The sequence below is a fragment of the Zonotrichia leucophrys genome, chromosome 12, assembly GCF_028769735.1.
Source record: "Zonotrichia leucophrys gambelii isolate GWCS_2022_RI chromosome 12, RI_Zleu_2.0, whole genome shotgun sequence".
Taxonomy (NCBI): Eukaryota; Metazoa; Chordata; class Aves; order Passeriformes; family Passerellidae; genus Zonotrichia; species Zonotrichia leucophrys.
In genome coordinates this window covers 13,791,015-13,806,973 of record NC_088182.1, presented here as the reverse complement: position 1 = coordinate 13,806,973, position 15,959 = coordinate 13,791,015, and the positions used below count along the sequence as shown (strand labels likewise).

At 45.4% G+C, this 15,959-nt stretch overlaps 1 protein-coding gene across 2 annotated transcripts; it reads left to right on the top strand.

The window, feature by feature from the left end:
• Positions 1 to 639: 639 nt before the first annotated feature.
• TMEM40 (transmembrane protein 40) lies at positions 640 to 15,958 on the top strand. 2 transcript variants are annotated; one of them, XM_064724502.1, is made up of 14 exons: positions 640 to 2,804; positions 3,610 to 3,815; positions 6,647 to 6,703; positions 7,302 to 7,441; positions 8,012 to 8,165; positions 9,458 to 9,565; positions 10,063 to 10,122; positions 10,977 to 11,012; positions 12,031 to 12,063; positions 13,425 to 13,487; positions 13,770 to 13,841; positions 13,922 to 13,996; positions 14,656 to 14,718; positions 15,146 to 15,958. In XM_064724502.1, the coding sequence occupies exons 3-14, from the start codon at positions 6,655 to 6,657 to the stop codon at positions 15,163 to 15,165; spliced, it is 873 nt and encodes a 290-aa protein (XP_064580572.1). In that variant the 5' UTR covers positions 640 to 2,804; positions 3,610 to 3,815; positions 6,647 to 6,654; the 3' UTR covers positions 15,166 to 15,958. The 2 variants fall into 2 exon arrangements, with proteins under 2 accessions (XP_064580572.1, XP_064580571.1); XM_064724501.1 differs by lacking the exon at positions 640 to 2,804 and adding an exon at positions 2,808 to 2,880.
• Position 15,959: the final 1 nt, after the last annotated feature.

Below are 15,959 nucleotides of genomic sequence, written 5' to 3'. Positions count from 1 at the left end.
TTGCTCATGGAAGCAGTTCTCCAGTTAGGGCAGAGGGTGGGGAGAGCATCCTGGGAGCCTGTGTTGATCCCTGTGCTTGCTGCAGCACTGCTCAGCCAGGCCAGGGGCTGGGAAGAGCTCACTGTTCCCTACTTCTGTCAGCCAGCAGCCTGTCCTTTTTGGATTTGTGCTGGGGCTGCACTGTCTGTCCTACTGATGGGCCTGGGCTAAAGCAGCCAGATTGTAACTGAAGAGTGCCCTTGTGGCTAAATTGGAAGGACCAATGTGCCCCAGAGTGCCCCAGAGACCAGACACCCCCTCCCTCTCATCCCTCAGAGGCCATTTGTGAGCCTCTAATGTGCTGACCATAGTAAAGGGGAGCTCCCATAATGAGGGAATTTCCACCATGACCTGCAGCCATTAAGGGGAGGATCCTGTGCTTGTCAGTACTGGAAGCACTCACTCTTCTGCCTCGGGAGCTGTTGATAGCAGCACCTGGGGAGCTCAGTAATCCTCCAGGAAGTGAGTGATACATCCTGGCCTTTGATTTAGCCTGCTCAAACTGGCCTAGTTCTTAAATTTAACGGGCTTTAGCAAAAATTGTATTAGTATTTTAAATTAACACAGTACAATAAATTATTTATTATGGCAAGTAATTCCACAGAAGGGTACAGAATGAGAAAAAAATTTCCAAAAATCATAGTAAGGTACAACATGATCTACTCATGATTCCACAAGCTTTCATAGCAAAATCTCAGGCTTTGTCCCAGCCAAAAGCAAACATCTTTCACCTGATTTCAGCATAACAGGGTGTTACTGGTTCAATGATGGTCTGGAAGGTTAGGAAGTGAGTTGTATTCACTGTTTATTGCTTTTTTCTTCTCTCTCAAGTCTCATAGTTTAAAAGTAGAAAGGTAGCTGTAAACTACCTGTAGCCTGCAAAGTACAGCTGGCAGTGAGGCATAATCCCCCTGCACTTACCTGTGCTTCACAGGCTCACAACAATCGTTGAAGCAGACTTTATTTAAAGCAAAATAAGTAGCAAGTAAGTAAGTAGCACAGGAGGGAGTAATTTAACCACCCCATTGGATGAAAGTCAGGGTAGGGCAAGAGGAGTCATGGGACTGTTTAAATCTGTCAGAAATGTGATGACATAATGAGCAATAACTACTCTGTGTTCCATCACTGGGCCCCTCCTACACTCACTTAGCAATATTTCTACATTTCTCATGCAACCTGCCTGTGTGACAAATCCACACACCCATTGCACCCAATTAGTGTCAAGCATAAGAGCTGCTCTGCCTGTGTCTCACCTCTCTAAACCCCTCCTGGAAGCAGTTTTCCCAGCATACAAAGAATAAATCACCATTCTCCTTAATCTCTCAGAGGACAGTTCCCAAATAATGGCCGGGTAAACACATGTAATACATGATAAAGCATTATAATCTTCCCAGCAGTAGATGCAGGGTATTTGCTGCTTTAAGTGTTCAGTGTTACATGTAATTAAAAATGTCAGGGGAGGTGAGACAAGGCACTTGAATAGGCACTTGTAGAAAAGTAGTGGAATACCTGACTTAAAAACCACAAACCTCAATCCTTTCCCCCTCTAAAAAATACAAAAACTCCACAGCAAACAGCCAAACAAACTGTTAAAAATAAATGCACACCTACTTTAGTAGGTATAACTTACTTCACCCGTGTCCCAGTCACTCCAGAAGCATCAGGAGATGAAGAAGTGAGGAGAGCAGAGGGAGGGAGTACAATCCTTCCTGGGCTACCAACTGCACCAGGGTCAAACCATTAGCTGAATATGACAAATTACTTTCATGGCCACACCTTGTGGAATCAACAGCCACTGTGCTATTGGAGTGTCCCAAGGAGTCTCCTTTGACACTGGCTGTCACTCCTCACATACATTTTCAGGTGAACAAACATCTGCCACCTTGTGCTGTGGTGCACTGCAGGAATTTATCCCCTCCTTTCCTACTCCTGTTTCCTTGTGGTGGAGGCTGGCTGGCTCAGAAAGCATCACCTGCCAGTGAGGGAGCAGCTGTCCTGAACAGCAAACAGCCCTGGGTGGCTGCAGATACTGTTGTGCTATAAGATGTGTTCACAGGGGCTGAGAAGGGCTGGAGGGGAGCACCAGTGTCCTTACAGTGGGTATTGGATGAGCAGAGCCACAGGGTCTGTGTTGTCAGCACCCTCTGTGGCTGCTGGGGACAGGTGGGGTGGAGGGCACGTTTCCCTTTGCTACCACTGGCCCAGCTGCACAGGCAGTCCACCTGTGCCATCCTGGGATGCCCTGAGCAGGAGGGGAGCGTGCCTGGCCTTCCACACCCTCATCATGGTGTCCCTGCTTAGCTTTAGCAGAGCCCAGGCCGCTCCCCACAGAGCAGATTCTACATCCCCAGTGCCCTCCTCATGTCCCAGGGAGGCCAAACAAGCGGGGCTGGGGTCTCCTGATGTCCCAGGGAGGCCAAACAAGCGGGGCTGGGTCTCCAGCCTGAGCAGGGGCTGTGTTGGAGCAGCCACAGGCAGGAGTGAGGGGTCCTGGCTGCTCAGGGCTGCTGAGGGCCATCACTGCCTGAGGCTGGCTGGGAGCTGCACAGCTCCTCTCTCTGTGCCAGTGGGACTGGCCCATGGGCACATCCCCGGGGCTCAGGGACATGGGGACACGCCTGCAGTGTGACCTCAGCAGCCACAGGACAACGGAGCCGCCGCCGCTCAGCCGTGACTCAGGGGAGGCCACGTGAGGCCCCGGCCCCGACGCTTCCCTGGGCTGGGATCCCTGAGCCAGGATCCTGAACCACCACACGGCCCTGCAGGTGAGGCCCCGGCCCCGACGCTTCCCTGGGCTGGGATCCCTGAGCCAGGATCCTGAACCACCACACGGCCCTGCAGGTGAGTGCTGGGGAGGGTGCAGGGGCTTCTTGGGGCCAAGCCTGAGGGTGCTGGGGGGCTGCCTGCTGGCTCTTGGTACTGCTGGGTCATTGGCTGCTGTTTGAGGCATTGAGCCACCGTACAGGAAAAGGGTGCTGGTGCTGTGGGGATTACAGGACTTCCCTATAACCTCTCTTACTGACTCAACTGGAGTCTTTTTGACTCAACTTCCCCATCTTTTAATTAGTTTTTTTTCCTCTAAATTCCTCGCAGCAAGCCCAATACTTTATGCAAAGAGAAAGATTTGTTTGCCTTAATTTTACTCAGGCTACGAGCATAAACATTTCTGGCTTCTGATGAGCTAATATTCTTCCTTCAGAGCTTTACAGCTACCACAGAGAGGCACAGGGTGTGAAAGGAGAAACACAAACTGAGTAATTTCAAATGTTGCATGTCAATGCTTAAGGCAGAGCTGGAAAATGGGCAGCAACCCCCCCAGGGCTCACAGGTGTGGGGCTGGCAGCAGTGCAGCCACCGTGTCTGGGCCTGCTGTGAAAGCCAGGGGAGGAAGGAAGTGCTGGAGCTGCAAGGAGTGCTTGGGCTATGCCTGCTCCTTGCTCACCCCCATGGGGCTGTCAGAGCTGGGAGCTGCCTTTGCTGCAGAGACCTGCACTTGCTGGGTCTCTCTACAAGCCTGTGTTCAAGGAGAGTGAAAAGTCCAAGTTTTGCTGCTTCTCTGTCACATTTCAGCTGCATTTGACAACAGGAAGGCAAGCAGAAGGGTAGCAGAGTTATTACCACAGCCCGAGGAGCCTGGAGCAGGAAGGTTTCAAACGGAACTGGTGTGGATCAGCTTTTGTTGTCTCACAGGAAGAAACTCAGCTTTCACCACGGCCACGGCCCTCCAGGACGTCTTCCTGTGGAACCAACAGCTAGGACCAACCTGAGACTTGCAGGTGTGCTTTAAGAAGTTGGTTTGGTTTGATTTGAGAGAAGGCAATTGAGGGACTTTATAATAAAATTTAGCAGGTTTAGGTGTCAGCATATAACTTAAAATGAAAGGTGAAAGCAGTTTCAAAGGGAAAAGGTCTGGGATTGTCTGATTTTTGTCTTGAAGTTCAAACAATCTTATTTTATTTTATTTGCATATTTTTTGTTTTCCCACTGAGCAATTTCCCTCAGATATATTTAATCAGCTAAGCAAAACTTCATGGAAATTGTTATCCTCCCTTTCTAAATCTGACTCTTCACAGAAGTTTTATTCTAACACGTTAAAAAGACCTCACTACAATTAAATTCTGATTTAGTGAGGAAAGCAAGGTGAGGTCTGTTGTTCATGTCATTCCCCAGTGAGCTCATGGCCAGGCTGAAATGCCTGTATATCATCATCCTTCTCTCATTATGAGGTATAATCAACTAAGTCACTTTTAAAACATACAATAATTAGGCACCTATACTTATCCTTTGTTTAGATCTGATTTTCTTTCCAGAAGAGCCACAAGGGAATTAATGTGCATAGTCTAAGAGAAATTAGCTACCCAACTTCCTTGGCTAATGTAAATCTTGGTGACTGACTGGGCTGAGCTGTGCTGGAGGCACAGAAAGGGAGATGGGAGCAGATGCTGAGTGCTCCTGGATCCTCCTGTGGCATCCAGGTCTTACCACAGCAGGATACAAAAATGCATTGGGCAACTCTGTTTCTGTTGCTGGAACAGCTGAGCAGTGTGCTGGCTCATTTGGGCCAGCAAATGAATAGTTTTGAAGTAAATCAGTCTGATAGCTGGTGAAGATGACGTTGGCAGTGCCTGCCCTGCCTTCACTGTTGAATCTGCTCTTCCTGTGTGCATGGCAGGACAGGTCAGGTAGTGCCAACCTGCTCACTTTGTCTTTGGGATGATGCAAAGCTGGGATAGGGCAGCTGCTGTGACAGGTTCCTGTCAGGGGAACAACAACCTGCCTTAAAATGCCACTGAAAGTCACTAGGTATGAGGAACCCCAAAGACAAACCTCCTGAGTTTCATTAGACAGTAAAATATCAGAATACTTGTAAATTATTTTCTGAAATTAAATTAATCAGCTGGGACAAATGTTTATATTTAAGGTACTTTTGTTCCTTTAGCTCTGGTATTTTAATTATACAGTCCAGAGAGAGGCATAAAGGATTTAGGTTAAACAAGCAACTGTTGCAAGGTCTAAGTTGAGCAAATAGGAAGGCAGGAAAGAGACTGAAAAAGGCAGAAAACTGTAGCTGGAGATATCTAAGTGCTGTGAACTGACACTGAGTGGCCAAGAACGAGTCTGTCCAGGGTGTGGCGTGCTGGGTTCCTACATTTCCACATCAGCTGCTGCTTACCCACAGAGGGGACAGATGCATTTCCTGCATTCCCTATCGGTGCTCACAGCTCCCACAGGGCTGCTGCCACAGCTGCAGCAGCAAAGGCTGGATGTAAGTCAGGGGAAGGGGAAGATCTGTAGATCTTTTGCATAGATTCATCACTGGAATAATTTCAAAATGTTGTTAAAATATTGTTTTCTCTCAATACACTTTGGAGGCAGGTAAGCCAAGTTTTCTGAGCTGATCCTTTGAAAGTGGTTATGTAATTTTCCCAGAAGTCTTTTGAAGTCTGTTTGTGTCTAAGTTCCTCTGTCTGAGAACTGACACCCTAAAAAGTTGTTCTGTTTGAGTGTTTGCTTATGTGTTACAGTATCCTTCTGAAGATATTTACTGACCTGTTTTGGGTTTTGTATTAGAATGTTTTTTGGACTGATATGATTGTCCTAATACCAATGAGAAAAGAAACAGGTTTTCCTCTGGAAGTTTGAAGGGTATACTTAGTTTTCAAACTGCTTGATTGGAAGTGTTTTCTTGAATGGATCCAAAATCATATTGTAAGAAAATGTGTGGACATACAAACTGTTTGACTGTTGCATCCTGCATAGTGGCAACTGTGCTTTAGGCTCCCCAAAACCCTTTTGCAGCTCTCAGTGCAGCTGTTGGTTGGTTGCAGTGTTGCACAAGGGGAGATGCATCAGTGCAGAATGCCTGGACCATGCTAGGCAGAGGCATCAGTTCAGAACCACAGCCAGCACAAAATGTGCACCATCAGAATATTCCAGCCTCAGCCCAAAACTTCTGTGGCAAGTTTATCAAAATGAATTAAATGCTGAATTTTGGGGATGTCAGAACATTTGTTTCTTTGGCAAATACCAATAATTAGTCTGGGATCAACACTTAAAAGTTTGTAATTCATAAAGCTAAAGTTTATGGAAATTTCATGACAACTTGGGAAGAACAGACATTGAAGTATCAAAGTCTTCTGTGAGGCAAGAGTTCAAAGTCTTGTGGGACTTTCCTAGGAAATATTTCTGCTCTTTTTCCTGGCTGATACATTTTAAGTATTGGGATGTAAAAGCTACAGGATAATTGTTCTGTTTCGTGAATGGAACCCAGCCTATTAGGTTACTCACATCTGTGGTAAATGTTTAATTAGACACCTTGGTAGCTTTACAAAACAACAATGTGAATGATCAAGTCTGACTTCTTTTTGTTTTACTCATGATGATCAGACTTTTGTTCTTTCCTAATAACCAAAGGCCAGTAGGGCTCACTTGGAGGAGTCAAGAATTGGGTCCCAGGAGGGTAAATGAATCATGATGTGAAACAGAGAAGTGATTTCAAAACTGAAAGGCCCAGAGACAGACACTGTGTTTGCAGAAAATCACAGGCAGAAAACCAGGAAGGTCAGTGACCTGATTCTAAATGTGCTTTTTCTCCCCTCTCAAACAGGCACAGCAATGGAGAATTTGGATGTCCCAGTCCCAGATCTTACTGAAGAACAGCAAGGTGAGGGAAGCACACAAAGATCAGAGCTTTGGCTCATGCACAGTGCACAGCAGTGTTTGCCAGGCTGGATATGAGTCAATAAAATGTTTCCTCTGAAAACACACCCTATCCATCTCCTTGCTTGTAAAGAGTGACCAGCACTCAATTCCCAGCTCTTCCACAGGCTCCTGTTAGGCTTTGTGCACATGCAAGTGGGAATTTAGATACATGAAGGAGACTTTACTGTGCATTAAATGCCTGATGAGCAATCTCAGTGCCTTGGTATGCAGTCCTTGGGGTCTTTGTGCCTGTCTGTAAAACAGCAGGGTCAGAATAAACACTTGTTAAATAGCTAGGAATACTTTGGGAACACTTGCCATGCTTCTCTAACTGAGACAACAGCATCACAGAGACTCAGTCATTCCTATGGAGTATTGACATTTGTCTAGTGTTTTGTGGCAGACTGAGATGCTTTATACAATACAGCAGCTCTTTCCTGTGTGCTGTTACTGGGCAGTGTGTTACAGCCTGGTGTCTGTCTCCATACCTGAGCACCACAGGAACTCTGCCATGAAACCCCCCCTGCTCCTGCACAGTGACAGGTTTGTTTTCCTTACAGACATTTTTCAGAGAGCTTTTGCTGCTGATGCCAATTACTTGGAGAATCATGAGAAAATGAACCAGTCCTTCTGGGAATCACTTGTGAAATGCTTGGCCACTACTGACCCACCTATCCTCAATACTGAAGAAAAGAACAATGTAAGTTACCAAAGGAACACTTATCCTTGTTATTTTACTTTTCTCCTATATTCTGGGGAGAGAGAACACAGTCCCACTAGCTGATGTACTGAAATATATATTAGAAGGTGTAACAGGGCACTTAGATAAATGAGGTTCAGGCCACTCCTTTTTATTTCACTGCTCTCCATGTGCAAAAAGAACTGGCTCTGTATAAATTCCTCAGGATCAGCTCAGCTCAGTGTGTTCTAGGCAGGACCATTGTTAGTCACATTTTGCTGTGAGAAACTGCAGCAATTGCATGGCCTTTTTCAGATCCTATAGCTGTATTTCTCCTGCTCTCTGATTAGTTAACTATTGCCCACCATGCTGTTTTTCCCAGCTGATGGCTCTGCTCCCAGTTGCTGAATGGAGTTTACATTCTCTTCCCTTCTTTGACATGACTGTGTCCCCAGTTTTCCCTTTGTGTAGTGGGAGCAGGGGGTTACATTTCCCACAGGGTGGGATACACTCATTTGCCCATCAGGGTGTGCTTCTACAGGCTGTGTTTTATTGGAAAGACCATTTGCTAGTTACTGACCTCCTTTCCAGCTCCTTAACAGCTGTGATGACCTCCCTGGAGGCTGTGCTGCCTGCCTGAAAGCCATAGAGAAGAAAGGAGCCAGGGCAATGGTTCTTCTTTACCTTTTGCTGAAGACTTCCAACCCATCTGGGTACACGCAGCTGCTCAGCTCCAAGGGAAAGGGTGAGTCCTACCTGTCCTCCTGTCAGCTGTCAGTGGGACTTGACAGCAGCTTGAACACTGGTATGTGCTTGGAAGTGATTATTAGTGAGCAACTGAACTGTCTGGAAGTGCTGCTCAGGAAAAGCAGTTAGGTGTGGTGGTAAGGAGAGCCAAAGTTAGTATTTTATTGCACTTAGACTTGGCTTCTTCTGGGGAAAACCCACCTGTGTTTAGGGAGAGAGCCTGTCCTGGGATGGTGCTGCCAAAGAAGTTTCTCTGACTTGAGAACGTTTTCCCTGATGTTTTTGCACAGACTGTTATCCAGCCAGCCATGACCCCCCTGAGCACTCACAGTGGTAGGAAATCAGAGCTGAGCCAGTAAAATATTTGTGCAAATACAATTCCCTAGCAGCACATGTAAAACTAAAAATGAAAATACTTGTACAAATATAATTCCCTAGCAGCACATGTAAAACTAAAAGGAATGGACAGGGGATGGCACACAGGGTGCTGAACCTGGCAACAAAATAAAAGAGACTTAATTGCCTGGTTGTGCAGTAAGGAACTAAGGGCAGTTTCACAGGGTCCATAGTCATTAATTGTCTTTAACAGATGACAAAGGAGCACTCACTTAAGATGACCCTAAATTTATCTGGGGACCCTCAAGGATATCCTGTTCCTCCTTCTGCCTTGATTAAACATGTTCCTGAAGGGGAGAGACCTCCCAGCCTGGTGCACAGCCCAGCTTTGGTCATCTCTCAGAGCAGGAATGTTGGTAACAAGACCTTTGGGCTGTGAGCAGCCTCGAATTCCATCTACCTGCCTGTGCCTCCAGATGAAGAGATGGTGTTCAGGGTCACCCCTGGCCACAGGAGGCAGCAGCAGTTGGGATCCTGGCATGGCCTGGCTGTCAGGGCTGTGCTCCTGTGCCACGAGAGGGAGCTGCAGCCGCGGCGTCGGCACTGGGAGCCCTGGCAGGAGTAGCCCAGGGCAGGGTGAACTGCTCCTCTCCAGCTGCTGCTGCTTCAGGGAGTGGGAATCTGCACAGGGGTAACATTATGAATAATTAAACGCCAGAATATGAAAATTTAGGTGTCTACCACAACCAGTTAAGAAGGTCTAAACTGTAGTGTGTGTGGTGTTTTCATTTGATGCTTTGTACTACCCTTTGTGTGCTAAAAACACAACTGAAATTAGACAAAGGGTCTGATTTCCTGTCAGGCAACTTTTAATAAAGCATTGGGAAATTTGTAATTGTAAAATAGCAAATGTAGTCACTGATAATGTTTTTTTTTTCTCTCTTTATAAAAAAGATGAAAAATTGAAACTCCTGAAGAGTTTGGAAAGGAATTTTCTATATTCAGAAGAGGACAAAAAGTCTGAAAACTCAGCCCAGGAGTCCATGGATGAAGATACACAAGGTAAAGAGGATTTATTTTATTTTTCATGATACATAATTTAGTCTGACTGCATGTTTGTAAGGATTGTCAAAGGAGATGTGGCAATTCTGTAGAGCTCTGAATTAAGTAAGAAATTGTGCAAAAGAGAGAATGTAGAAAATCATCAGTACCTCATTCATAATCAGCAAAACAGTGGCTGCCACCCACTCTTGTGGACGTTGGTTTCAGAAATATAGAAATCTGCTGCAAATTCCTTCCCCAAATAAAAGATCCTAACTTCTCTCTACAGTCCTTTATACAAGTTAATCCATCTTCAGGTTTTGCTGAGCTTCACCTATCCAGCCAGCTTTGAAGGGAGCTGTGAAGCAAAAGCAGCCAATAGTGATCCCTGCATTTCAAAGCCTTGATTTTTACCTTCATATGGTTACATTGTGAGCAAACAACTACAGTGCTGTTGTTTCTGATGCTGCTAGCACATTTTTCTTTACTCTGATGAACAAATATTTTCTCCTATCCAGACAGTGATGAGGAATATTTAAGAATAAGAATACAGAAGATTGAAGACCAGTTACTTGGAGGTAGGACATTACTAGAGGCAACCAATGTAAACCAAAAAGGGATTATTTTTTGTATTCTTTGCTTTGGCTGTTGAGCAAAGGTATATTAATGCGTAGATGTAAAAGAAAGACAAGTCAGAATTTGGCTGTAGGAAAGACATTTCCTACAAGTTGAAGGTCAACTAATGCTGACACTCAGCCATGCCCTGTGCTCAGAGTTGAACCAGGAAAGCAGCAAAATCTGCTGTTGTGGGAGGAGTCCTGCTGCCTGGGTCTGCACAGCTGCCACTGAAATGCAGCAAGAGGGTTCTGAAAACATCTGTCACAGTCACAGCCACTGCTTAGAGGGGCTGCAGTCAGCCCACAGCACTGACTGGAGATCATCAGCAAGGGCCACCTTGTTCCTGAGGATTTTCCTTTCCTACCAAAGGAAAAGTGGAAAATAAGTACAATGCAGATGAGGAAAATGTGCTGTGTCAATACACAGAAATACCTATACAATTATGGATGTAAAAATGTAAAGCGTTAATATTTTAATTAATGTCTTAAACTGAGTTCAGCCCAAATGTAAGAGCAGTTAATTTAAAATTGAAATTAGAAGATCTAATCTGTCTCACAGGAGTCTGATTCTACCTGAATCATTCTACCCCTCCAGATACTTGGAGAGATGGAATAGCAGGGGGGAAGAATTCACTCATTTCCCACTTTTTTACTGCATAACCCCCAGCAGAGGCACCCTCTTTAAGGGGTTAGAGTCGGTCTCTTCCTTGTCTCTGTTACACACCCGCACTGATTTCAGGGAGCTGATGGGCTGCACTGGCACAGACACCCTCACTGCAGGTTTTAACCTACCTCATCTCTGTGTCATGTTTTAGGAATACCAGAGGAGGTGGTTCCCTACAGAGATTCAGGTAAGTGCTCCCAGGTCACCTCATCCTGCTGGAATGACTATAACTGCTGTGCCTTCTTTCTGACCTGCTGAGACATTTAAAAATAACTCAGGCTGTAAATCCCTTGGTTTCCAGTTAGCCTGGTGTTGGGCCTGGGCATGGTGCACGCATTCTGTTGCAAGGCTGTGGTAGTGCCTGGCTGACAGCAGGTGATTTGCACAAGGTGTTCTGGCAGATCAACCCATTTTTGTAGGCCTGCCAGGTTCTCAGAAGATCAGCTCATAGCAGTCATTTTTTAGGGAAAAACCCAGCAGTTCTGTTGGGCAACTGTTCAGTCTTAGCCAAAAAAGCTAGAGGCAGTTCTTAGCATTCCCTGAAGCCCTCTGTCCCCTGCTGAGCAGGGGTGCAAGGCTGGGAGGAGCTGGAACCTGCTTTCTGCCAGCAGTGATGCTTGGCTCTGAGTGCACAGCATTCCCAGCAGGAGGTGCCAGGTGAAAGCCTCAGCAGCAAAGCAACAGTGCCAGGCAAGAGGCCTGCACAGACAGGCAGTGTGAAGGCAGACTTCCTCCCACCAGACACTCTGCACAGCCCCAGAATGTTTGTAAAAGCCCACAGCAGGAAATTGCCAGCAGCTTAATTGCATTACTGAGCTCATCCCTCCTGTGCCCAGGCCAAGGCCAGAGGATGAGTTAGGAGAGACAAACAGCCCAGTGGAGCAGCCTTTGGAGAGGACATCTGCTCCACTTCTGTTCTGTGCAGTGGAAAGTTAGAAATTGCAGTATAATCCCTTGGGGAGGTTTTTGAGTTACCTATCCACAAGGAGCCACAGGAACATCAGGGCAGAGGGTTCCATTGCAGGGCCATATTCTCCCCACACTGCCAGGTGCAGAAAGGGTCATGGTACTTTTCCCCTTGCCACTCACCCCGGTTTTGTTGCAGGTAGGTGATTGCTCACTGTGCTTCTTGGTGCTGAGTGCAGTGGGAAGCTCTATATTTGTATTTTTTCCATCAGAAGTAACAAAACTATATTTCTTTTCAGAGATTGCCAGAAGAGAAGATTCAGATGTAGATGGTGAGTACAAACATGCAAATAAGTTTATTTTGTGGATGTTCTTTCAGGAGTTTTGCTTAGTGTGATGAGGGCAATTCCAGCTCCTTGATGCCTAGAGATTGCCTAATCAAAAAGTTGAAGGTTGAAAACAGGTAATAACATGGAATGCTTTAACAGAAAAAATACTGTGCAAGTCATTCCATGATGCCAAGTTACAGTGGGACTGTTGCATTTAGGAAGTAGAGTAATACAGGACAGACACTTGCCAAGTGTGAATTGATGTTCTGCTAAATTCTTTATCTATATATCATTCATACAAATGCACAGAGTTGTATCTGTGAGTCAGAATAATGCAATACTATGTTTTTAATAAGAAAATAATTGAGTTTGCCCCCAAACCAGAATGTGATCAATCCAGACTGCTCAAAGAGGCAAAGATCTGATGTCTGTATCAGGTGACCCAGAGCAGAGGTTCTGTTCAAGGTTTAGTTGTTCTGTGGTTCAAAAGCACCACAGCAAAAGTCTACATCTCATGTAAAGGACCCCTCTAGTACTCACCTGTTACATCTTTAGAGAGAATTCACTGCCAGGCAGAGGCTGCCCAGTGAAGGGGAAATCAGCACCTGAAACTTGTTCTGAATGAACTCCCAAAGGCTTGGGTGCAGCAGGTGCCTCAGGGGCTGCTCAAACCACCAACAAAGACAAAAGGAAAAAACTGCTGCTTTAAACCTGTTGTTGGAGAGATGGTAAAAGACTCAGCTCTTTCTGGCAATACAGGTGGAGAGAAAAGAGAATTTGGCAACTCTGCTCATGACAAAGAGCAAACTGCTCTGTGTTTAAACTTCTAAAATACCTTATTTGTTCTTATGTTGTTTTTCTCTTTGCCAGTGTAGCTGCAGGAGACTCATTTCAGCAGCAGGTCTCACTCTGGGAGGTGCAGAAGTACTTGGTGTCAGGTGTTAGTAGAGGGATGGTTCTCACACCCTCAGTAATGAAGGGGAGCTTTTTAGTGTGCCTGTGGTTGTGCAAAGCACCCAGGAATCAAACTGAAGCTCCCTTGTACTGTGGCTTTACTCCCCCACTGTCATTCTGAGACTATGGCTTGTCCCAGAAGAGGCAGAAAAGACTCAGAGTGCTTTAAAACAATTCAGTATTGTTAATGCAGCCATCTGGTTATACTTTTTAAAATTCATTTTTAAACCCATGCTCTTTGGAGTGATTTTAAAATTGCTAATTTGATCTTTCTGAAAGGTTTGCAGACCAACAAACAGTTTTACATATATTCTGCTCTGACAATCTATTTCAGATAGAAAAAGGGAAATAAACTTTGAACTCCTTGAATTCACAGTTCTATGGTACTGAAAGACTTCTCTTTTTTGTAGCTTATGAGGAGAGCACTCACCCCCCTCAGTGCACAGTACGGTGGATGGGCATACGGAAGGATGGTAATTGATTTATTGAATCAAACTGATGGCAAACCTGTTGAACCTTAGTCCAAGAATAAGATCTCTGGTTCAAAAATCCTTTATTTTTCCAACATCAGTGCTTTGTTGAAGTGCATCAAGGCTTGGTGATGAAAATCATCGAGGCTTCTCACAATGTTGAGCCTAGTCCCTGAGAAATCTCAGGGAAATTGATTTAATTCCATGAGTGATACTCTGTAGCTAAAGATGAATTTGGAAGGGCCATGGCTGCAGTTGTGACCTAATCTTCCCTCTCAATTTCAGATGAATTCTTTCATTTTGTCATTCTTTGCTTTGCAATTGGAGCTTTACTAGTTTGCTACTACTACCACAAAGGTAAGGCAAGATTCAATAGAAGGATGTATTGTTGCACAGTAGAAAAATGAGCAAAGCTAACATTTATTTTGTTGCCTTAGATTGGACTATTTCTCTTGGGATTGGTTTAATCACCTTTGCTTCCCTGGAAACCACTGGGATATACTTTGGTCTAGGTAAGTGTCCCTCCAGCAGCAGCTGTGTCCCTGCTCTAAGGACAAGGTCACGCAGTTGCCACAGCCCATGAAACTGCTGGGGCTGAGATTCTGTAACTCACCATGAAACTCCCCCAACATCTCCCAATTACAGAGGGGATGCAGACAAGCAGCCTTAGTGCTACTGAAGGGAGAGGTTGACTCATTTTTCCTTCTCAGTGATCACAAGACCCTGAGTCACCTCTTTCTGCAGCAATGGCCGAATGCTGTGTTGCCATGACAACGAGTAATTTTAGCAGCCAGGCCTGTCTTCCCAGATCCACTGGATAAGATGCTGTGCATCCTGGCTGCCATGCATTCCCCTGGGACTGAGGATGAGCTTGGGGCAGCAGCTACTGGAAATATTAAAACCTGTGCATTTTGACAATCCTTAAGGATGGTATAGGAGTGCTGCTACCAGCAGCAAGTTATGGCTCCCCAACCAAGAACTTGTCTCCTCTGTAATCTCATGTTAACATGGTGGGAGGTTGTGGATGGTTCTCTCATGACTCAGCCTGATCTTTCTTATTAATGATATTGCAGATGTGCTTGTTTAAACAAGTGTCAGTGTTTGGGTTTTGCCATTTTTTACTTTTTTATGTTTTACGTTGCTTACCTTATATGTTTGTTTTCACACCCAGTGTACCGAATTCGGAGTGTCCTTGACAGTTTTGTTCCTCTGATTGACAGATTCAGGCCAAGAGGTAACAGTGCTCTTTTTCCTGACAGCATGTCTTCCCTGGACCTTGATTTGGCCAAGAATTAAGATCAACTCAGTTAAATGACAATTTCCCATCTTGATTGCCTTTAAAAAAAGGAGTATTTTACTACAGTTCGTTACAGCTGCTTGGGTTTGGAAATTAATTAGTCTTGACTCTTTCCCTGTGGCAGAACATTTTCACATTTTTAATAGTCCACCCTGTATGGGGTATTATTTCCTGGCAGTGTCTTGTGTAAGAATTCTATAGCTTAAATAAAAACTCAAGGGCTGGAGGGAGTCTTCACTTGTTGGGTCTTCAGACAGACTCCTGGTTCATGTTTAAGGACACAAAACATGAAGAATACTGAAAAAGTTGCATGGATACAGTGAATACAGCAGTCCTGACAGCTGTCTTTTTCTTCATCCCACAGGCATGAGGAAAGCTGCCTAGGAGGAGTATTTCAGGAGAGTTCCCCAAACCTGGCTGTCCAGATTTCCAGTACTAAAGGAACTGCTTTATGAGGTGAACCTAACAACCAAATGGCCAATGTGAAATACTGAAATGTGAAACCTCTGAAAAACATCACTCCTTTCCCTCCAAAATAAACCTGAAACTGAAGTACAGGGCCCCCTCTGGATTCTGAAGTGGTTTGGGGCTCAGCAGAGCTTGGAAGACAATGGAAATACAGCTTTGTGTTCAATTCCATTGAAACACAAACAGCCACCTTCCCTGCCCCAGGCAGCCACATGCTGGTGCAGCTCTCGTTTTACAAACCTCATCAGTCTGCCTGTGCTGTAGCAGAACCAACAGACCAATGGCCTGTGCTGGTTCTGGCTTAGGCTCTGGCTGTTTCTGTCGGCATTCTGGCCTCCTGCTCCTCCCCCTGGTGCTGCCCAGAGCAGGCAGAGGCGGGCCCTGCTCTCCCAGCTGAGCCCCGCGGTGCCGGCACTGGGGCTGATGAATCCATTGGGGCAGAACTCGGAGCAGGGGCGGGCAGTGGTTCCACCCGAGGAGAGCTGGGGAGATGTTACAGGCACTGACAGAGTGCTGCAGTAATGAGATTGTTATTAACAACAGCAGATTTCATCTTTTCTCAGGGGAAAACCAAAGTGTTTGATTTGACTCATCCTCCAACCTTTTTCTTTCTTTGAGTAAAATAAACATGAAACTTTAACATTATAGGATGTGTTACACATTGCAAGAATGCAACCATAGGAAGACTGCAACAAAGCTACATTTTAAGT

Excerpts from the sequence above, each read along its gene's own strand:
- TMEM40 (XM_064724502.1), top strand. The coding sequence starts at position 6,655 with ATGGAGAATTTGGATGTCCCAGTCCCAGATCTTACTGAAGAACAGCAA. Across the intron at positions 6,704-7,301 it reads TCTTACTGAAGAACAGCAAG|ACATTTTTCAGAGAGCTTTT; the intron begins GTGAGGGAAGCA and ends TTTTCCTTACAG. Across the intron at positions 8,166-9,457 it reads GCTCAGCTCCAAGGGAAAGG|ATGAAAAATTGAAACTCCTG; the intron begins GTGAGTCCTACC and ends TTTATAAAAAAG.